The sequence below is a fragment of the Penicillium angulare genome (genome assembly GCF_028827245.1).
Source record: "Penicillium angulare strain IBT 27051 chromosome Unknown utg000005l_segment0_segment0, whole genome shotgun sequence".
In the NCBI taxonomy this organism is placed as follows: domain Eukaryota; kingdom Fungi; phylum Ascomycota; class Eurotiomycetes; order Eurotiales; family Aspergillaceae; genus Penicillium; species Penicillium angulare.
In genome coordinates, this window is record NW_026623164.1 from 4,203,820 (window position 1) to 4,226,245 (window position 22,426).

At 45.3% G+C, this 22,426-nt stretch overlaps 9 protein-coding genes across 9 annotated transcripts; 4 read left to right on the top strand and 5 right to left on the bottom strand.

Moving 5' to 3' along the window:
- Positions 1-1,007: 1,007 nt before the first annotated feature.
- Positions 1,008-1,679, top strand: N7478_008944 (pyridoxine/pyridoxamine 5'-phosphate oxidase; the record flags this gene model as incomplete). The annotated part of the gene is made up of 1 exon (XM_056925158.1): positions 1,008-1,679. One exon carries the CDS (start codon positions 1,008-1,010, stop codon positions 1,677-1,679), a length of 672 nt encoding a protein of 223 aa, XP_056777884.1.
- Positions 1,680-4,613: 2,934 nt separating this feature from the next.
- Positions 4,614-4,894, top strand: N7478_008945 (uncharacterized protein; the record flags this gene model as incomplete). Its single annotated transcript, XM_056925159.1, has 2 exons — positions 4,614-4,854; positions 4,881-4,894. The coding sequence occupies 2 exons, from the start codon at positions 4,614-4,616 to the stop codon at positions 4,892-4,894; spliced, it is 255 nt and encodes an 84-aa protein (XP_056777885.1).
- Positions 4,895-5,782: 888 nt separating this feature from the next.
- N7478_008946 (uncharacterized protein) lies at positions 5,783-6,109 on the top strand (the record flags this gene model as incomplete). Its single annotated transcript, XM_056925160.1, has 2 exons — positions 5,783-5,969; positions 6,036-6,109. 2 exons carry the CDS (start codon positions 5,783-5,785, stop codon positions 6,107-6,109), a joined length of 261 nt encoding a protein of 86 aa, XP_056777886.1.
- Positions 6,110-6,486: 377 nt separating this feature from the next.
- On the bottom strand, positions 6,487-7,818 carry N7478_008947 (uncharacterized protein; the record flags this gene model as incomplete). The annotated part of the gene is made up of 5 exons (XM_056925161.1): positions 6,487-6,800; positions 6,905-7,001; positions 7,060-7,232; positions 7,291-7,471; positions 7,549-7,818. 5 exons carry the CDS (start codon positions 7,816-7,818, stop codon positions 6,487-6,489), a joined length of 1,035 nt encoding a protein of 344 aa, XP_056777887.1.
- Positions 7,819-8,343: 525 nt separating this feature from the next.
- Positions 8,344-10,827, bottom strand: aguA (alpha-glucuronidase; the record flags this gene model as incomplete). Its single annotated transcript, XM_056925162.1, has 1 exon — positions 8,344-10,827. The coding sequence occupies one exon, from the start codon at positions 10,825-10,827 to the stop codon at positions 8,344-8,346; it is 2,484 nt and encodes an 827-aa protein (XP_056777888.1).
- A 592-nt stretch (positions 10,828-11,419) lies between these two features.
- On the bottom strand, positions 11,420-13,039 carry N7478_008949 (uncharacterized protein; the record flags this gene model as incomplete). The annotated part of the gene is made up of 1 exon (XM_056925163.1): positions 11,420-13,039. One exon carries the CDS (start codon positions 13,037-13,039, stop codon positions 11,420-11,422), a length of 1,620 nt encoding a protein of 539 aa, XP_056777889.1.
- Positions 13,040-14,313: 1,274 nt separating this feature from the next.
- Positions 14,314-15,744, top strand: N7478_008950 (uncharacterized protein; the record flags this gene model as incomplete). The annotated part of the gene is made up of 1 exon (XM_056925164.1): positions 14,314-15,744. One exon carries the CDS (start codon positions 14,314-14,316, stop codon positions 15,742-15,744), a length of 1,431 nt encoding a protein of 476 aa, XP_056777890.1.
- A 200-nt stretch (positions 15,745-15,944) lies between these two features.
- N7478_008951 (SGNH/GDSL hydrolase family protein) lies at positions 15,945-17,380 on the bottom strand (the record flags this gene model as incomplete). The annotated part of the gene is made up of 3 exons (XM_056925165.1): positions 15,945-16,542; positions 16,604-16,714; positions 16,767-17,380. 3 exons carry the CDS (start codon positions 17,378-17,380, stop codon positions 15,945-15,947), a joined length of 1,323 nt encoding a protein of 440 aa, XP_056777891.1.
- Positions 17,381-20,183: 2,803 nt separating this feature from the next.
- N7478_008952 (uncharacterized protein) lies at positions 20,184-21,266 on the bottom strand (the record flags this gene model as incomplete). Its single annotated transcript, XM_056925166.1, has 1 exon — positions 20,184-21,266. One exon carries the CDS (start codon positions 21,264-21,266, stop codon positions 20,184-20,186), a length of 1,083 nt encoding a protein of 360 aa, XP_056777892.1.
- Between the last annotated feature and the right edge of the window lie 1,160 nt (positions 21,267-22,426).

Consider the following 22,426-nt stretch of genomic DNA (forward strand, 5'->3'; position numbering starts at 1 on the left):
TCAGCACAATTGAAGTTTGTTTATTCAATTGCGAAGTTTCACTCGTTCTGACTGCTGACTACATCTTTGTATAGGATTTTGCTGAAGAGCTGTATGATTTGGGCACATGGGGCTTAGATACAGACAGTCTGTGCGTGAATCGTACACAGTGGGTTTTCGTAGAAACCCTGAGAAGGTAAGTACCGTATTTTTTAATTATTATGCCATTATGCAAAGGCACTGTACATTTAGACCCATTCTAATCTTCATGGTTATACAAAGGATCGGCTGCCTACTGTACCTTTTCGATTTATTACTCCAGATCGATACTCAGAGTCCCTCTACCGGAGATTGTCCAGAATTTTTTGATATGCCCTTGCCTTGCCACCGCGACCTTTGGGAACCAATACCAGATCGAGACTGGAGAAAACGACACCAGGAAGATATTGAGTCAAAGAAACAAAAAGGAAGACAGGGCCTGACGTTGGGCAAGCTCCTTTTACACAGACAGTCTGCCGCCCATGGTGAGGATTCTACCACATCCGAGAGACCTGGGTTTGCAGAAGAGCTTGCTGAGTGGTGCGAGAAGGTAGACGACTTGTCTATGTTATTGTGGATGGCTATTACGGTCGAGGGTGAGGGCCAATCACAGTTATATCGGCTGGGGATAAGCCCGACAGTTAGCTTTTAAACCGACGCTGTTCGGTTGCTCTTTAATTTTTAAGAATACATTTTCAAGTTCCATTTATATCTAAAATCTCCCATTGGAGACACCGGTGATCGGTGAGTCGAGGTGACTAGTGCACGCGCCTTCGGATACAATTCGGCTACGACATTCGCCTCACCTCAGGCATGAGTCACCAGCAAGTCCGAGTGGAAGACATCAGTGACAACGCACCCCATGCAATTTACATCTGAAATTGAAACGAACAAATCGCATTAAGCGCGTTTACAACTCTAAGAAATACCGAGGTGCCTACAATAATTTGTCTAAAGCAGCGAATGCGGTCGATCTAACATCCCTCCAGATGGCCACCGACAACGACTCATTCAAAACAGAATTGCGAAACACCAAAGTTCTTCAAGGGCCATTCCCAGAAACCACCTTCGACAGATTCCCCGAAACTCCACATGACGCATTCGTATCATGGTTCCACGAGGCAGTTGCGGCAGGTGTCAAAGAGCCTCATGCCATGACACTTTCAACTGTGGATGAAGAGGGCTATCCGGATGCAAGGGTGCTGATATTGAAGAACGTTGATTCGCGTGGCTGGCATTTTGCGGTCAAGGCCGACAGCCCCAAAGGGAGACATATCATAAAGAACGGACACGCTGCGTTGACATTCTATTGGCCTCAACTTGCTCGACAAATCCGGTTGAAGGGAAAGGCTATTGCACTGTCCGACGAAGAAAGCGCTCATGACTACCAAGCCAGGCCTCTCGCATCAAGGGTTAGCGCTGTCGCATCGAAGCAAAGCGAAATCCTCGTGGATCGGGAGGAGCTCACTCGTCGTCATGCAGAGACAGAGGCTCTGATGTCGACAAACCCGTTCGTGGGTGTGGACAAATGGCGTGTGTTTGCCGTTGCACCTCAGACAGCCGAGTTCTGGCAGGGTGATTCTAGCCGCCTTCATCAACGGCTTCAGTATGTGTTGGATGAGAACACCAATAGTTGGAAGAAGCATTTACTTTGGCCGTAGGGGTATTTTAAACTCTACTATTTACTAACCGAGTAAATATTTTACAGCATTCAGAATGTTCAGGGGTCTGTATTTGCGGATATTGAATAATATCAATTGTTTTATAAGTTTGACGCACATAAGAAAATATTTATGTAAGGACAGAATACCCACAAGTACTAGTCGAGTATCATAACGAAGAAGTTCCAATACCGACACATGGTTTTTGAACTCCTCGGCAGTTGCATCGGTCCAGATTTCCGGGGTTTCGGTCTTTGGAACGTGAAGTACCCAGGTACAAATTTGATCTTGACATTATAATGAGCGTAACTGCTCATGCACCGTTCGATCTCGAAATCGTAAAGTCTATGTTTCTTGCCGCGATCTTTCTTGGTAATCACTGTCCCGACGTGGTCTCTCCAATGGGTTTCTGCCTTCCTGGGGACTGAAACCACATCTATGGCTTTCATAACTGCGTCAAGCCTGCGAAGATCGGCTCTCTGACAAGCAAGTTTCAATTTAAGGCTAGAGGGGTCCATTTTGTCTTCTCTTTAACTTATATTCGCCCAGCGGATTTGAGTTGAATTTCTGAAATGTCAAAAAGCAAAAAGTCGATGCGACTAAGCCGGATTATTCCTTATGGGAGTTGATTTGGTTCTTGGAGGAAGTTGAGGATAGAGATGGAATATTGTACAGCTCTATAAGAGGATGTAGGGTGTTTCTCAAATTATGGGTGTATAGTAGTGACAAGGGAGGACAATCAGCGGTATCATTAGTTACTATATTCACTGTGGCTAGAAGTTTCAAATATCTATTCTCATTACTGATGCACCCTTGCCTAATTTTAAGTCTTCTTTGTCCATTCCTTTGTCCATTTCTCGTAGAATAGACGAACAATACTTGGAGGGGGCCACTACTGAAACGTTTCTTTAAAAAAGAGACTAAAAGATCTTTGTTAAGTGATTCAAAAGCCTCAGTCGTAATATGCAGGCGAAAGAAAATGACTTACATCATAGAGCCGATAATAGTTTCTTTGAGATTAGGAGGACGACCGCCACAGCTACGATCCATGCAGGTAATACAAGGTTCATGTAAATGTAAAGAAGATCTGCTCCACGACGGCCGGAGATAATAAAGATGCACTAACACGCCAATTACTTGTTGAAGGGTTGATAGAAACATTGATGTCTAATTGAAAATCCCTCTCCGAAGGTGTATTCTATCTACTGGTACTTTTCATATTCTTTCCAGTCATAGCTTTGTATAAAGTGTCATATCCATGGATTATTTATAGGTGGTACCCTTTATCAAAATAGAATTCTGATCAGGTTTTTTGATCGCCACGCTGAGGGGTTTGAAAAACCAGAAAAACCAGGAAAACTTGTAAAATCTCTTCCATATAATAGCCCATTCTCTCTTTGCGTAAATTTGTGGATCCTCGATATATCGAAATACTAGTATATATACACTTCCAGTTCGTCACGCAATGCCATTGACGACAACAAAACAAAAGCAGGCGCTGACTTGTCTCCCTATTAATTCGAGATTCGGTTATGCTTGCGACCTTAAACATGCAGAGTTCTAGGCAGCTTTGGACCCTGGAAATACTTACAGCGGTAGATGAGACATCGCAAAAGATAGTTCAGGAAGTGATCCTTTGAATTGATTGGCTCAAGATTGAGGCTTTTTGTCTTCATCCTTGCCAGCAATGCCTGCTAAAATAATTCAAGATTCGGAGAGCGCGCGCTTCAACTAGGGAGGCTGTAAGGCGGGCTACCACTATGAGGCTTGGCGCTCCGTTAGTGTCGGCGCCAAAAAGCGGGGTCGGACCTTTTTGCGGGCGGCATCGCATCAGGTACTTCAGATATAATTGGATGCATCTGCGATCATTACCCCATCTCATATATTTGTTCGCTTTTAGTATAGGACATGTCTTCTGAAGTCTCCACCCGAAAGTGCTCAACACATCGAAGATTGCGAGTATTGACTTCAGTATTGACGAGACCGATCCTGAGGTGACAGCAGTAGTCGGCAAATTCTCTATTTTGAAGGCGACTCTTTTGAAGATCGACGACATGCTATTGACAGCCATATGACGAAGGTTTCTGGGTACTGCTTGTCTTGCAAATGTCTTTGCTCCCACATCCCTGATCGGCGCATCGACATCAGCTTTATACTTCATAGATATAAGATGTGGAAGATATCACTCTACCAACAGCTGCTAGTCGTTACTATGATCAAATAAGATTTGAATATTGGTATACCTTGAAACTGGCCAATGTTTCTATTTGATAGCTTAACTGTGCTCCCAAAATCTGACCTGGAGACATCTCGCCTTACTTGCTGCTCATGGCTACATACTGATCTCCTTATTGGGAAGCTTTGAACTGTACTCTTGATGTTAAAATTAATATATTGTAAGAGATAATTAGACGAGTTTAGGCCGCGGGAACACCTTGTCCTACTTGTTGGCCATACTCAAGGTGACACATATGAACTATGTTGGGGTGAACTGTTACATTGTACCTAAAATGAGGTGCATACTTGGCTCTACGGGGTCCATTCTTCAAGTTTGACCCTGTTTACAACTGTGGTACAGAGAATATTGCGTGACAACCGAAACTGGAGAGTTTAGTTTGTATTTTACCCAAATACTGCCTCGATAATATTCAAGATAAAATTCTGGCATAGATGCGCTGTTGCCTACGGCTATTTGCCACCTTGCAGCCTGACAAGAAGATTTCCGCGGTAAAGCAGGGTACAAGTGCCGATATGCATTTCAATTGTCATATGTCGGAACTAAAAGCGTAGTGAGGGAGCATGACAACACTCGGAAAGTAGCGTTGGTAATTTTATAGCAATTTCCTCTGAATTTAACAACTGTCATTCCTATTTTCCCATCCCCTCTCTCACCTTTATCCTACTAGTATCAGTTGTGAAGAATTATTTCGTACCATGAAGCTATCTATTGCAGCCCAGTGCCTGTCGTTTGGAGCTCTCATATTACCTTTAGTAACTGCATCTCCTCGACCCACTCTTGATGAGGTTACGGAAAAGCTAGCGATCGGTAACTACACTGGACAAGGTCTTCAAAAGATAGCGGATTTCCTCAACACCTTAGACCATTATGAGCGCCCTCAACTTGGTCTACCCGTTAGTTGCACCTTAGAATCTTTTCATTTGGCACAAAACTGCCGTAAGTTTTTTTTTTATCAATTCTAGATGAACTTCGCTGACGACTGGATATACTATACAGACGGCAACAGCTGTATTTTGGCACCTTCTGACTTTCATTTTGTTTGCCCCACCGTGTTCTAGACTAGCTTCAAATTAAAAACAAAATTTGAGCTTTGATGATCCTCTTTTTCTTCTATTAAGAAAACAACAAGAAAACAACAAAAAAGGGCATCAAAATCAATCCATATTCCATCTTCCATTATTATTCAGTAGAATAAAACCATATGTTGCTATTGAAAAGCCGGCTTCAGATTTTGGATCTGATGACTTCGGACATTACGCGTGGCTTATTGACGGAATAAACACTGGCATGATTCATGACTTTTGAATATCAACTGTGGAATCCGAACATTACCCATATGTTACTAGTAGTATATCAGGAATTTATTATATTAAGGAAAATTTGACCAGGTTAAGTTGTAACCAGGTGTGCTTGGAGCAGTGGATCTAGTTGGACGGTTACCTGGTTCTAGTCACGGTGATAGTACTAGATGCGTCAAATGTGATAATCCCCTTTATGTCTTCGCCTGCCCAAGTGTGCAGACGAGATCAAGATGCAGAGTTCATGCGTATGGATCGGGGCCAAGATACAAAAACTTTCGATGAATCATTGTAACTGCAACACATTCAGAAACAGCCTACAATTAGTAATATCTATTTTTGTTTCTCGGGTTTAACAGAGTAGTGCTCGCATGAAATTGGCTTAAAGCAGCCAAGCCTGGGCGAACTTTGGCTTCACGTGAATCGGAAAATTCGACATATAAAAGACACAAAGCCATCTTGCATTTTATCTCGCTTCCCAGACACAACGGAAAACAGTTCCAATTTTAGTATCTCCAAAGTCCTCGAACCTTTCGGCAATCTATCCCCAAAAACAAATCGCCAACATGAAGGCTGTTGTTGCAACTCTGTTCTCTCTGGTCCTCGCTACCTCTGCGATTCCTTGGTCCGGCTCAAAGTCCGTTGAGCTGAGCGGAAGCCAGCTTAATAGCGCTCTGGCAAGCCATGGAAAGGCAGCAAAGTTCGATGTCAACCAGGTCATCAACTGCAATGTTTCCTACACTCTGGCACTCAGTAATCTACCCCTTCTCACTTCGATACATCTGATCAAGAATGTTTCTTTCTGACTATCTGGAATAGGCACTGGAGGCCCTCCCTACAGCATTGACTTGGCTACCCTCGATCTGTCGAACTGCACCTACACTGGTCCTTAGGCCAGAATAGAATTAAGTGGCCGATTGCCTCTATCGAAGGTTCGCTTACATCATGACAATCTATGAGGAGGCTATGTGGGTAATTGTCTTTGTAGATACTACCATGACTTGTCATATAGCAGGACCTATGTCCTTCGAGCTATAAGTATATAGCAAGTACTAGTTGAAGCAATCCAATCGGTTATTGAAAATATTGAGATTCCAATGAGAGAACCACAGCCAGCCATATTGCACTTTAATATAACCTATTGACGGCTAAGATGTATAAAACGCAAACAGTAGTAACACACGGAGACTAAGGAACGAAAAGGGGCCCTGGGCATTTGGGTTCTATATCTGATCTCATAGATGTTTGGATATTCAAACCGGAGATTTTCCTATGCGGCCCAAGGCGAATCTTCAATCCCTTTCTCAATGCTAGCCCTTATAGGAGTGAAGTCGAGCTGGTCGAAGAATCCACGAAGCAATATTTGACTTCGGGTTCGCGGAAATACTTCTGTAGAGTCCCTTACTTCATCTGCGGGCGGGTCTGGGATCTTGGTGTTCTCTGGTCGCAATTCGCGCAGTAGAGAAATGGTGTCTGTCCAATTCATCTGCTCACCAAACGCGAATATACGCTGTGACTTGACATCGGAGTCCAAAAGTCCGATGATACATAACTTTGCGACGTCTTCAACATCAACATACCACTCTGGAAGGAATATCAGCAGATATTATAAGTACTGCAGCTTTCTTTGCTGTTTGAAGATGCTCTATATGATCAGATAACAAAGAAAGAAGATTCACAGCACGTACGTTCGGGCAAAGAAAACGCATGGGGGTTTCCATCAAGCAGCTGACGTAGATGTCCCATTGTTGAACCGAAGATTTCCGGATGAAGAATTCTTCCAACCTAGCGAAAACGAATTAGACCTGCTATGCCGGAACCGAACAAATCAATTTAAACAAACCGTAAAGCAAGGAAGAACTGAGTTGAACTCAAACGGGCATTTCTCATCCTCAGCCCATTTCCAGGCCTCTCTCTCTCCCTCTATTTTAGAGGTGGAATATATGGCTACATTCTTTCTCTCTTCTGGTGTATTTTCATCCCAGGCGGCTTGAATGGCGCTCTCATTCCAGCTATCTATTAGATAAATCAGAAATTCTGCTTCAGATTTAGTATTTGAGTAGGTTAAGCTCACGAGTGTCAATTTCACGGCCTGTGGAATTTGGATGAAGGTCATACGCTGCACTAGATGAAGACACCAGCACAACACGTTTGACAGTTGGGGTTTTACTTGCAGCTTCCAATAAATTTTTCATGGCTTGAACGACCCACGGTATTACCGACTGGGGATCATTACTGAAGCTCATATCAGATGCCTACACAATTAAGTTAGCCATGGAGTTCGATCCGAGTCACACAACCGGAGGGCGCTAAAAAGGAGGACGACACTAACCGCATGGACTATTCCATGTACACCATCCAGAAGACGTTCAATGTCTTTTAAATCGTCAAAGTTTGAGATTCTGACAGTTTCAAAAACTCCGATTCCATACTTTTGCTCGAAAAGTTCGTTCAACCAAGGTTTCTGGGTTCGCGTGGTGCCCCGCACGAGATATCCCATTCTCAAGAGATTGTCGACAATGTGGGAGGCAATAAAGCCATTTGCACCAGTGACAAGAATCCGAGACCCTTGAGGTAAATTGTATATAGTTTCAACCTCCATTTTGTACGAATTGTCCTAATTCCAGTGATGAGTCCCAAAAGCGGCGTCAATTCCGATCAGTTGTGGTGGAGCTAAATAAATATCCCTATAGGGGTTAGAGCACGACAGCCAGATTACTAGGTCTATTGTATCTTGTTCCTGGGGGGTCGTAATGGCTTTCCGATGCTAAATAACTCGACTTTGACACGTCTTGAGTTCCAAGGTTGCGGGGATCTGGAGTATCTCGCCCTTGCGCAGGGCCTAGCTGACCTGGCATGCACGATGATGTCACCATACGAGGGGAATGCATTTTCCGGTGGCTGGGAAATACCGCATTGTGGTTCAACTAATATGTTCGTTGGATGCACAGATTGAGTATTTACTGTAGAATGTCTGGACAAATTAATGTGATTGATTGATAGTCGACAGTTGAAATTCGGTAAGCTGGTAGATTGATCTGCGAATTCCGTCTATCTAAGCCGTGCATAGTGCTAGATTCACTCACCACGACGCGAATAAAAGAAAAAGAAAATACATGAAAGAAATCTAATCGACAATACCCTCGGGCAAAAAAGAAACATAGTCTAGCGGGGCAAGCTCCTTCCCATCTGGCTGACCAACGATCTTGAAAATATCACCCTTTGCTACTGGTACACCTCGGAAAGTGACACGAGTTGCTGAATGGCCATCCAGTAACTCCGAAAAGTCATGTCCCAGCTTCGATGGCAGATCACCAGTCCAGTTTCCGACAAATTGATCATTCAAAAAGATCTCATACTTGGACACACCACCCAGGTGATCGAAATAATTAACTGCGATGTCGTATGTGCCTGACGGGAAAGGTACTTCGACTTTGGCAGTACCAGGAATCTGATTTGATTCTGCCACAATGGCCTTTCCACCAGATGCGGCCTCTGCAGGCGTGACAGAGACAACTTTGTAGCCAGTTAAACGCATGTTCTCGGCTTCGATGCGCCATGGATAGTTTGCGACTCTTCCCTTCTCATCAGCGATTCCACACTTGCCATGGTAGAAATTGTTGACCGAGTCCCGCCAGACAATCGCATGACCTGCCTGATATTGCAATTTGAAGGCCACATTTTCAAAGCGATAATCGTCAATTAAACCCTTCAGCTTTGCCCACTCAGTTGGGAAGCTTTGCGCGTGGGCTGCGCCCTCGTAATGCGCATCATAGAAATGTTGAATCACAGTCTTCCCAGACTTCAAACGGTGTGTATATGGGACGTGATGAAACCAAAGTAACAGGTTATCAGGTGTTGTCTCTATGCTCTCATACATTTTGGCGACTTCCTGGGGATATTGAGCAGTGTTTCCAGATCCCGTCGCAACCGTACGGTCCATACCAATCGAAGTGGCGTTGGCACGAGTCCATTGACCCCATCCATTTCCGTCTTGAGATCCTGGACTTGGTCCGTAGTGTGTGTAAATGATATCACAAAGTGTTTGGATGCCGAGATTTCCACTATAGTTCTCATAGGTTGGCCAGGACTCCATTGAAATCTTCGTTACCGTATCAACAACCGTTTTGTTCAAACTAAAAGTGAGACGAGCCCAGTCCTGGATAATAGAGGCTGGGTCCGAGTGAGGGTCCCAGGTCATATGCCCGTATGCATACAGGTTAGACAATGAAAGATGGTGTCCAATCCAGGTATTGTCATCGCCAATATTGAGGACGGTCGTATAGCCGCTTCGACTCCAATTCAGACGATCACCAGAGACGATATCTCGGATAGCGGATGGTTTTCCGTCAATCCTCATATCGAAGTCGAGAATCTCTTTCCAGAGTGGTGCCATATAAACAAAATGCGACTGCTGTCCGAGATATTCTTGGGCAACCTGAAACTCGATCGCAACCTTTGTTTTGCGCAAGTTGGCTAACAAGGGAGACGGAGGCTCGCGAACTTGAAAGTCAATGGGCCCCCACTTAATTTGAACAATGACATTGTCATCAAATTGATCATCAAGCTCTTTGAAATACTCGACAGCGGCATTGGCACGATCATTTTTCCACTTAGATTCATCCAAGTGATGGTTGTAAACGAAGGCTCTGTACATCACAACTCCGTCTCCGTATGGCTTCAGCGCCCGAGCGAACATGTTCGCGCCATCAGCCAGGGTACGGTTGTATGTCAGGGGCCCCGGTTGACCTTCCGAGTTTGCTTTGATTGTGTATCCAATGAGGTCAGGCACCTTCTCATAAAGCTTCTCCGTGATATCTTTCCACCAGTTGTTGACAGCGGGATCAAGGGGGTCTGAAGTTGGTAGGCCACCGAATTCTCTTGGGGAGTCGAAGTAGAGTGAGATTCCGATACGTAGGCCCCATGGTCTCATAGTATCCGCAATACGACGCAGCCCATCAAGATTTGTTTTGCTGAAAAGCTTCGGGTTGGCATTGACGTTATTTACCACCACGGCGTTCAGGCGAATGGACGAAAGAAGGCGGGCAAACTGGGCGATACGTTTCATGTCTTCAACTATCTCACCGTCTTTGAAGAATATTGAGAGCCCCCCATATCCTCTCTCAATACTTCCATCGAGGTTGTCCCATTGGTTGACCCATCGTATAGGAGCGCTTGGATTGTTTGCAGCCGAAATAGGTTCAAAATTCCCTTGAGCCAATCGCATCAGATATTCGAAAGCACCGTATAAGGCTCCACGCTCATTTTGACCGATGATGTGAATGCAATCATTCTCAGCTTGTGTATTCAGCCAGAAGCCATCTTCCTTGAGCTTAGGTACTTGCGCAGTGATCAGCGCTGTGGGCAATGCATCAATAGTACTGACAACGATGGCGGATGTAGGAACACTGTTGATTTCGAAGGATGTCTCCACCTCCTGGCCAAGGATTCGTCTCAAACCATCTTGCAGCTCTTTCCCCGCGGTGTACACAGGGCTTGTTTCCACATTTGCGGACGCAACAATCGAAGAAATCCGTTTGTACTGAGCAGAAATACCTTCTGGTAGCGCAGCATAGCGCAACCACCCGTCGATTCCTGTTTCAATAGACATGGTGCAGAGAATGGAAAAGACAAAAATGAAAGTCCAACAAATCCTAGCTTACCCCTCAGGCGGGGTAGAAATATACCCTTTTATCATACCCCTGTCAATATCTGGGATTTAACCGGTGCAGGCTAAAGAGAATGATCGTCAAATATTTTATTGTGTTATCCCGATCAAAACTGTGGCGTTCTCGTTTCTGGTAGTGGTGGTGGGGACTCTTGAATTACGCGGCAATTGTGTTTCTTTGCCGTCGGCATGATCAACACGAGCAGGTCAATAGGCATTTCGGCAACATCGCAATAATTGAAAGGTTGAGACTATTGGACAGCTGGATTGTATTTGGGTTTTTCTTCTCTCCTCTCTTGTTCGTTCCATTATTCTTTCCTTTCCTTCCAATCAATATTTGAGCCATCTGCTTATTTTATATCACTACTAGTACTAGCTACGTGTATTGATCATTGATGTTGAAGTGGGCTAGAAAATTGATTCAAATTTTGACTGACAATACTGGCTCAATAAGGTGCTATAACGCCCAAGTTACATTTGAATGTTAACGATCGATTAAAATTAACCAAATACGGACGAGATAAAACTAGGCATATTATCCCTGCTTCGTGATAGTCTGCGCGGCATCCTCATCAACCTCCGCATCTCTGAATTCCCAAGCTTTCAAATCCCGCGAAAACAAAATGTCGAGCTCCTCGTATGTGCGACCTCGAGATTCTGGAAGTCTGAAGTAAGCCCAAACAATGATGAAGATGGTGAATCCACAAGCAAGGAATGCAGTTTTCCCTTTCCAGTCTCCAGCTGTCGGGTTGAGTGTATAAGGAGCAACCGTTGAGCTAAAAACATTGGCAACATTGTAGGCATTTCGAGCTAGAGAGATACTCTTTGATCGTAAACGAGTAGACGAGATCTCTCCGACAATAATGAAAGCGATCGGCCCAATTGTCAACTCGTAAAACACGTACCACAAAAGGTACATCGCCGACTCTCCGTATCCCAGCTGGCTAGTCTGTGGGACACAGGATAGGATGCCAATAAGCATCATAGATAAGCACATACCGCCGTATCCCCAGAAAAGAACAGGGCGACGGCCGAAATTTCCAGTAATGAAGACAGAGAGAAGAGTGCAGAGAAAGTGCAGCCCGGATTGTCCGACGCTCATCTTATACGCATCTGAAGTGGCCAAACCTGCTTGTTCATAGAAGTAGGTTGCATATGAGGTGATAGCAAAGCCGCAAAGGACCTGGGAAGTCCATACGATACAACCGATCTCCGTACGCCATGCGTTGGAGCCACGGAAACAGTCGAGGAACGATGCGCCCTCGGTAAGAACTTTCTCTAGGTCCGTTGTCTGAACCATGAGGGCAACAGATTTCTTTGCGAAATCCGGGTCACTGCTGGAAGAGAGGCGTTTGACGGAATTTTCGGCGTCTTGGATCCGACCTTTACGAACAAGCCACCATGGAGACTCGGGGGCAAAAGCGAGGACAGGCGCAATGATCACCGGCCACACCCACTGTACAGCAAGTGGAATGCGCCAGGCCCATTCATCTGATCGATGTTCAAGGCTGTCCAGAATACCAGTCGCGACGAATTGACCAATACCCCAGCACAAGACGACATATGTCTCGAGATAGGACCGAAGTACAACGGGAGTAACCTCGGAGGCGTATGCTGGAGCCAGTGTGGTGAATACACCCCACGCGAGACCGCAGAGAAGTTCACCGACGAAAAGGACCTGGATATTTTTCGCGAAGAACGGGATGAAAAGGACACCGGTCAGGAAACCTAGAGTACCTAGGCAAGTCTTCTTGTGGCCCCATCTCTCCGTCAAAAAAGCGTTGATGTAGATTCCAACAATATTTCCCAGAGGACTAGCAAGTCCAAGAGCAGTTTGCCATTTGGGCTCTAGCTGATAACTACCAGGGGTAGAGGTGGGATAGCCAAATTGTTTTTGAAAAGCAGGGAAACCAAAAAGGGAGCCAATAAGAGCTGTATCGTATCCGTCAAGAATGACCACGAGGGAAACAACCATTGTCCATAAGCACGCCCTAGGATACAGTTTCACAGCCTCGAAGAACGTCAATCTGTGTTCCTGTATGGTCGCGTTTCGAGCATCTTCGGCTAGGCCTATCCAACCTTGGACCTCGTGGTCCTGTGTGGCCATTTCGTCATGAGCGATATGGGGTGCGTCGTCTTTATTGATTTGCGCCATGGTCGAGATTTTGATGGTTATGACCTTGGCTGATCAGTAGCTAGCCTGGACTGCAAGCAGAAAAGGTGGGTAGTGGGCTTCTCTTAAACGCGACATAGGGCATCCTTATCGCCCAGTGGCATTCTTGGGCTTGTTAGCCAGCCAATTGGCTGAAGGGAGCTTCGCATTTTGCCGGATGTGAGGAGTTCTCACAAAGAGGGACATGAAAATCTTCTGATTAACCACCCGACACCCAGACCCGATAATGGCGTTAGGGACCCCGGGCAAAGGCAAGGTAATGATTCGTTCCCTAGAGTCGGAGAACGCGTGGCTGAAATTATCGGAGACTTTACACACCCGTGGACGCCCCTCATAAATATGTTCTTTTAATTTTGCTTTTATTTCTGCCCACATCTAGTCCCAAAATTCAGGCTCATTATTCTGCCCAGCTTGTGAATCTACAATAAAACTTTACAACGCGGTTTATCTGATGACTTGGCACATGCTTCGACTCTGGGCAGTTGTCTCACAAAAGTAGACTGGCTTCACAAAGTAAACTTTAAAATCAAAATAGCCGGATGACAAGGCGTGTTCAAAGCACTATGGCTAAACTTCGGGGCCTACTATTGGTAGGTAGCCCAAAGCTTGAATCCGGGGTAGAAGTCCAGGTTCTGGAGGGAGATAGGTAAAGCGAACACTACTTCCCTTTAGGATGGATACCAAGGGGTACATGCATATTTTAAAATGGGTTTACAACTTTTTGCATTATTGCAGAGCGTGAGACAGAACAGGAAGAAGTAAAACCAAACCTATCCTAATGATCAGCTCACTTCTTGCTGGGTGCACCCGCTTTTCCCACTTTTTCCCGCATGGTTCCCCGCGTTCCCCCACAACTTCCCCAGACTAACCCAAAACACGGAACAAAGGCCGATGCGCTGTCAATATTTCCCAACAAACATACCATACCCAGGCTATTCTTCTATTTATCCGCTTACTTTAGCCAAAACAGTGATAATTTTGGGAATCCTTTTATTATTGGTGGACCTATAATGCAGAACAAGCTATAGGCTGTCTAAGAATTATTCCGACCAGTTGAGCTTACCTCGGCCTTCCTTTAGCCGAAGCTACGGCCGCAAGCAATAGGCTATCTTTGTTTACCCCACGCCTGAGCTCCAACCTCAAATTCATAGCTTATTATTGTCAAATGTTTTTCTTTTTAACTCAATTCAATTGTCTTTGGACTCGAACGTAAACCCCTGCATGACATCAATAAGCTACGATAAACCATCGCCAACATGCCGTTAATCACATTCAAGAAAGCATTTTTGTTGAGCGCATTAGCTTTGAAGAGCAGTGCGACCCCCACACCTTCAACCCATGTTTCTGTCTCCGTCAACCCAAAAGTTCGATTTCAAGAGGTCGACGGCTTCGGCGCATCTCAGGCCTTTCAGCGTGCCGAAGATGTCTTTGGAAAATATGGTCTCTCCAAAGTCAATCAAACCCATGTCCTCAATCTTCTTTACGATAAAGATATTGGTGCTGGTTTTACAATTCTGCGCAATGGCATTGGCTCTAGCAATACCTCAGACAGCAACTTCATGAACTCCATCGAGCCAGCTGACCCCGGAAGCCCGACCGCCAAGCCCGATTATGAATGGGATCACTATAACAGCGCTCAATTCCCATTGGCTCAGCAGGCCGATACTCGTGGTCTGCAGACCCTTTACGCGAATGCGTGGTCGGCTCCCGGTTACATGAAGACAAACGATGACGAGAATAACGGAGGGTATCTGTGTGGTGTGACCGATGAGACCTGTGCAAGCGGAGACTGGATACAGGCTTACGCCGACTACCTCGTTCAGTATGCACGATTCTACAAGGAGTCGGGTGTGGAGGTTACGCATTTGGGTTTCTTGAATGAGCCACAATTCGCTGCTAGCTACGCTGGTATGCTCTCGAATGGCACTCAAGCAGCAGATGTGATTCGTGTACTTGCCAAGACTATCAAAAAATCAGGCCTTGATCTCAAGATTAACTGCTGCGACGGCATTGGATGGGATGATCAGGAGGCCATGATGGCTGGCCTGGAGGCCGGCCCTGACCCAGCCATCAACTACCTCGACACGGTTACTGGGCATGGATATGATTCTGCTCCCACATACCCCCTCAGCACCAAGAAGAAGACATGGTTGACAGAATGGGCCGATCTCAGCGGTGGCTACACTCCATTCACATTCTACGAAAATGGAGGCGTTGGTGAAGGCATGACTTGGGCGAACCATATCCAGGTCGCTATGAGAGATGCAGGTACCAGTGCCTTTCTGTACTGGATCGGAGCAGAGAACTCAACTACAAACAGTGCTCTTATAAATCTTATCAATGACGAGGTGATACCCTCGAAGCGATTCTGGGCCTTTGCTCAATTCAGCAAGTTTGTGCGTCCGGGCGCTTATCGGGTGGAAGCGAGCAGCTCCAATGCCAATGTCACGGTCAGCTCTTTTGAAAATGAGAATGGCAAGATTGCTACTCAGTTGCTTAATCAACTTGGTGTGGATGTTGAAGTATCTGTCCAGATTGCAACCCTCAAGTCTGACATTGTCATTCACCCTTACTTGACAAACAACGAGTACGACTTGGAGGCTCTAAGTACTTTCAAGTCTGAAAAAGGAGGCTCATTCCAAGCTCGGGTTCCGGCAAGATCCATGATCAGCTTTGTGTCGGCATGAAGCTAATGCTTCCAAGGTTGGAGATTGGCATGTATATAACCTTAATGACGGATAGTACATACTTCCCTATGAGATAGTAAAGCATACTACTAGTACAACTCAAGTATTTAATGTTCTTCGACTTGTTATCAAGACCGAATTTTCGTTTTCTCTAATCTATTTGAATGTATTTTTACGAAGGGGAAGCCTCTGTAAACACACTATTTAAGTAGATTCAACGAGAATCCATTCGCCAACGCGTGAAATGCATCAAGATTTGGATGCAATCGATCTCCTGAGTCAAACTCACTCGCTAGGACTGATGGTTGTTCGTTGTCTCTCAAAATTTGATCGAAGTCAACCACTCCGTCAAATTGTTCGTTGTCCCGTATCCACTCGTTTATCCTCTGTCTCGTCTGCTCACGCAATGGGTGTGAGTACCCAGTAAGCCCTTCGGCCTCGGCGTCCACAATAAAATCATCCTTTCTACGTCCAAATGGCGTTATCGTAGCAGCAAAGATCTTCAACCCGTGATTATGGACTCGCGTTGCGATTTGCTGAAATCCGGCGATCAACTGATCTCCAATTTCTCTCTGACTTTCCTCATTCGCATCGGCAACACCGATATCATTGACACCTTCGAATATGACAACGTATTTCAAGCCCGGTATGGCAAGGATATCTCTGTCTAGGCGACTCAACACGTTTGGTCCAGTTCCATCTGCCAAAATTCGGTTTCCGCCGACTGCCTGGCTTATGACTGAGAGCGAAGTCGTAGCTGGATCAGCATGTAAACGAGTGAAAAGAAGATCCGGCCAACTGAAAATAATTAATTTAATGGTCACAGTGACTTTTCTCAAAAAGAAAATTATGAGCGTACCGATCATTTCTGTGGGGCGTGCTACTTCTCCCATCCGTGATACTATCTCCAATAATAGCCAAGGTGCTCTTTTGGCGGGGAATCAAAACTTCAACCCCAGAAATATAATACCTATTCGAAACGTCAATTAGATTCCGAGTACAATTGGAGACAAGGAACTTACCAAGGCGCAAACTCTCGCACTGAAGAATCCTCCAGCACCAAATTCGACACAGCATTCCCTAAAGCGCAAAACGAAGTAGACCGACTACTGTTATGACACGTAATTCCTGTCCGACAGCTCTGTCCGTCTTCAAAAAACAAGCTAATACTAAGAATAGTGTTTGCGGCGAGTGGGGTTCCAAAGTCAATCGCGTCGGAAACTGCCAGTGCACCACCAGGGATGTGCGTTTTTGCCGATCCCCCGTCGAAAGTAACATTGCGCAGGGTATGAGCCTGGATTCGACTTGTTCCGGCCAGTTCATCTGCTGAAATTGCAACACTTGCTTGGGAAATCTTCAAGTTGTCGCGCCCAAACGCATTAGAGAAGCGTAACCGGAAAAAGCGATCGGTGCCCAGGGTGATCTTGATTGTTTGGCGGATTGTCGCGTTGGTGAATGCAATTGAATCTCGAATCTTGTTCTCGGGTAAGTCATTCATATCCAGACCTTCAAGTTGCAGACCACTGGATTCAAGTTTATCATATGTACTTACAAATTCTTTGGGTGGCAGTTTGTCAGGCTCTGCGAGCATGGGCATCGCTGTCCATGTGTGGACCCAATAATGATCTTGATTCATCTTGTATGCAAAGATAATCGGGTAGTCGGGCTTTAGGTAAATTGGAAGCCGACGTGTACTATACTCCTTTTTTTTCGGATATCGACTCGGAAAGGGTGATTATTGTGAAAAAGCAGGGATAAGTGAGAAAATAAATGTAATTCTCTCTCAATAAACAGTACCGGCAAATAGGATCCGCGTGATTAGACTTGAAGCTATAATCGATTGGTCTATTTTAGTTCAGGCTTGTTCTTCGTTTCCTGCGGGGTAAATTCGGTAGAATGCGAACCGGATAAATGCAAAGCCAGAATCACAATAATAGCCACTATGGGGGCCGTTGGGCCTATTCTGTTATTCCGGAGCCCAAAGCTCGACGTTCGATGGGAAAATAAGCTTCATGGTTGATTAATTTTATTATGGGTATTTGTTTTATCACAATTAATGCTAAAAAAGTGAGTTTTGGGGCATAACTCATACATAGAAATTTACTGGGCTCGTGAATCAATGAGTCCAGCATCAATTTCACAGGAAGTTCATGTTCTCCCATTTCTACCATGAAACTTCCTCTCAAAAGCTCGTCTTTTCCATCCTTTCATTCCCATGGTTACGAAGATAACTCCGTTCCAAAATCCTCGCAAAGACCCCAAAGTGCTAACAGCTAGCAGCAGTTGATATGATTCAACGTCGGGATGAACAAATGTTGCCACGCGATTAATTGTAGGCGTAACCCAAGTGGCCAATAAAGCGAGGAAGAAAAGTGATGGCATGAGGATATACTGTTTGAACGAAACCCGACGTTGTTTGGATGATTGGTAATTCATCGGTGCTCGGCCCGGTGTGAGAGGGCTCGAAGTGATGGCTTGTTGGACCGAAGTTTGGGTAACGATATGAGAAGGTGATATGTTTGCAGATTTGTCTGGAGTTTGAGGTGTTGATACGACGGTCGTTGAAACTGGAGTTTGAGAATTTTCGGGTGTAAATTGGTTCGAGAGGTTCGATGTCAAGGCAAGATGATCATCGTCGGTCAATTTGAACTCGTCACGAAGTCGGGATATCTCGATACCAATGAGACCATAAAAGACAAGAACGACCGCTATCGCAAGCCTGTTCCGAAGAGAGAAAGTTAGATGAATGAACTTATTCAGAATTAGTGAATTGATACCACCTACCACACAGGCGCGTAGTATAATATCAGACGTAGAACCATCCAATTTGGAGAGATGGAACACCAAATCTATCGCAACGTTAGCAAGAGGGTTTTGAATAATAGTTATCATCTGTATCCGGCGCCACTCACTGTCTCGCTACCATATATGGGCCCTCTTCCAGGCGACTTAATGAAGAGAAAAACGATCGCAGGTATGAATGTGAGAACTGTGATTCCGCCAATGTATTTGAGCTCCAGCTTATGTAGATTGTGGGCATCAAAGTGGTGAAAAACAACAAGGTATGTGTCAAGTGCCATTGCCAACGTCCAAAGCACATCGGCCAACGGAAACCTATAACCATCAAAGCGACTTGCGTTAGTGTCTTGCTAAACTACAAAATTGGTTCTACCAACTCACATTTGAAGCGCAAAGCCTTGAAACTGGCATAATGAGGAATAATCACCAGCCTCCGGTCCACTAACAGATATCATGGTGGCCACCGAGTCGAGTAAATTGAAAAAGGCATTAAAGAAGATAATCCGATGGATCGGACTTCTAAAGTGACGCGAAAGAATGAACGTGCAAATAATTGTTAACGTCCCCAATATCGAGAATACTGAAGTCACCCGCCCGGCGATGCCGATCGCGCGGAGCTGATCATCCGTAAGCGTCATGGCTTCTCGAAAGATCTCCCTTTTCCCTAGGATTTATCTCGCAGCAACGGCGAGCTATTAACGATAGCGACTTCACATAGCCGTGGCTGAATGGTGATCGCAAGAATATGCAAAGATACATGAAGAGAGGTTGTGTAGATTTATGTGCGTTAAGCAACTGCTCGCGCAATCAGATTTATTTTTTGTCTTATCACATAAACCCTGTCCGTGCAGTATGAGGACTCTTTGGTCTGGATGGCGTGATTACTTATAGCAGCACGATTTGACCACGAACGCCTGGACAATCCATCCATCGCCCCAAGTGTGGGTCTTCGAAGCGTCGATCTACGCCGCATGAAGCAGTGTCAGGAAGCAACCGCCATAAAAAGTCTTAGTGAATGCGATATCTATTATAACGATGGCTCATTAAGCCATGAAATCGCGTTCGTGGGATATTTTTTTAGTGGGGCGCGATCAATATTCCAGGGCGCCTTCGGTCCCTGGACGTGGTAGCCAATGAACATGGATAGGATGCGATATCCACTATCCGTGGCTTTGGGTACACAACAGACAGGGCTTTCGATCGGCGCTGCCAAGTCTTTTTACGATCATGCCATATGACCAGACATATTCTCAAAAATCACTTAAAGACGCATTTATGATGGAAATCGGCCAATATGTTTGACTTTAGGTCGCGCTCGTGGCTGACTAGTAACGATTGACTCAGGTAATATGGCGATATCCCAAGGTTGCCCTTAATTAATTTATCTGCCGCCATTACCGAGGAGCTTGGTTGCGACGTGCGTATTATGGAGGGAAAACAACAGGGGCAATTCTCGATTGAGAGTGAGGCGCAGTCTGTTCAGCTGCCAGTGCCACTGGCAGTCCCCGTCCACATTTCGAAACGTATTATGGCAGTACGATTCCACGGCTGACTAGACGGCAACTTTGCTACCTAGATAGCTGGATGGCTCGCGAATAAGGAAAATATTCATATGTTCATAGCATCGTTAGTCGAGTCTTTTAAATGTATAAACGTCCTTGTCGTACTCTCTCTGTCTCAGTAGTCTTCCCAACAGACAGGTTTCCGACATCTTCTTCACATCGTACATCCCCAAATCGGACCTCTAATGGCTTGATTGACCGAGTCTTCTTGTCCGCCCCCAAGAATGTTCCTGATCGAGGCAGCCCCAGAGGTGGCGAGTTCCATATGAAAGTTGAAACAAAACCTAACATATCAGGATTCATGCTGAGACTAGTCAACACGACAGTCGCAACAGCTGAAGCACCCATAATTATTGTTGCAACAAGGAATATTCCTAGCCAAACAAAATTGACATCATATATTGAGCCAGAGTTATAGTAAATTCGACGTGCACTGGCTTGTATTGGATTTGATGGTTGTCCTTGCAAAGACCCCGTGGGATCAATAGTACTGAAGAAAAAAGTATTCAAAAGTTGCTCGAGGCGTGCTGTCAGAACATTCATTGACGGGGATGCAGTGGAGGGATCAGAGAGGTTCGCATCGAGTGGTGATTGCGGGTATCTGATATATGCCTCGGAAAGGGAGAAGTTCTGACCAGATAGCAAGGTGTTCCATGCAATCTGGATATTCCTCACGCTAATCCAGCCGAATTCTGGTGTGATACTTGACATGTTGGTCTTCATTGCGTTCACTTTACAATCTCGACCGCTAGCCAGCGCTCCTGTTACAACACACTCTATCTCTGAGTTTAAAAATCTCTGAGTCCATTCGAACGTGGCCTTAAACGTTTGGTTGACGGGGCTGAATGTGACATAGGATTTCTCATTGTTGTTGCTGGAGCTGTTCCATGGAATAAAATTCTCGATGATGCTCAGGTTTGCAACAACCCCATTTCCATTCAATTCGAGCTTCCCAGTGCTGTTGACCAGATCAAGCGAAAAGTATGTTGATTGAATCACAGCCGTGACATTACCCGTTTTGTTCAACCCGCCGATCGGAATTCCAGTAAGTGCAGAGTAAGTGATATTTTGATCGGTAGGCACCGATACCCAACCCGTCGAATTGGCTGTTGCGGACAAAGATTCAAAGCTTGGAATTTTCACATTCGCCCATGGGTCCATCGAGGAATAGCGAAAGCTGCCTGCTGCAATAAGACTAGTTGTATAAAGAGCATCAATATATGGGGTGTAATACTCCAAATCAGCTGCCCCATCGACAACAGAGGAACTGTTTATTGGTATATATCCGACCGTTTGATGTCCTGTACTGGTGGTTGGGGAGGTTGAGAGGATATGCAAAGGAGATTGACTACCGATAGGTGACACCGACCATAGCAGTGCCAAGGAAATTGGTATGATGCCAAAATATCGAAGTCTCAACTGGGTGATAATGGTATTGATAAGTGTAGAGCTCCCATTGAGAGTCTCAAGATTCTGTAGGGAGCCTCCTCTCTCGAGTCTCCATTCGGCGATTCTTCGTGTCATTCGACTGACCAGGGCTGAAAAAACGAGGGTGAACGCAGTAGCGGACTATCATTGGTGGTTAGCGCTTTACCATAGTCAATGTTTGAATTCAATGAAGTGCACACATACTACCCACAGTCCCTGGTTCATACGATTCAGCAGAACTTCATCGACAGTCTGCTTGTGCTTACTTGCACAATAGATAATAAGGAATAAGAATGGAATCACCAGCAAAACACCAAGTATGTCCACTGTGATACTTCCCCATTTCCATTGTCGCAGTCGTTGTGGAGGCTCTATCTCTTGGCCAATTGAATCATTGGGTCGTGAATCTGCCGACCGCTGGGCGGGGAAAGATAGCAGCTCGAACTCTGCATCATCTTGAGCCTCGGAAATTCTATCCCCATCTTCTGGCATGTGTCGCATTGTCATGTTGACATCTACCCAACATTCCAAGGTCGAAGAAGGTCGAAAAGAAACATGCAGGGTATGGGGCCAAAAAAAGAACTCAGTTTCACTTTTGTTTCCTCCACGCCCTGATTAGGCTCAAAATCTTAACAATCTTAATGCCAGCGCATCATCATGCCGTTCGGTGAAATAAGCCGATGTGATTGGCCACAATACCCCACCGGGCTTGATCCTTCCAATAACTCAGCCATTATAGCGCTACGCTAGGATGAAAGGGGCAGAAATAAAATGTGTTTCGGTCCTTTTGCGTAGAGCTCGGGCTTATGCGGATTCAGCCGCAGTAAAAATAGAAACAAAACAAAATCCCCACCCGAAAACGTTGACTCTCAGGGATTCTTCTTTTTCTGTGG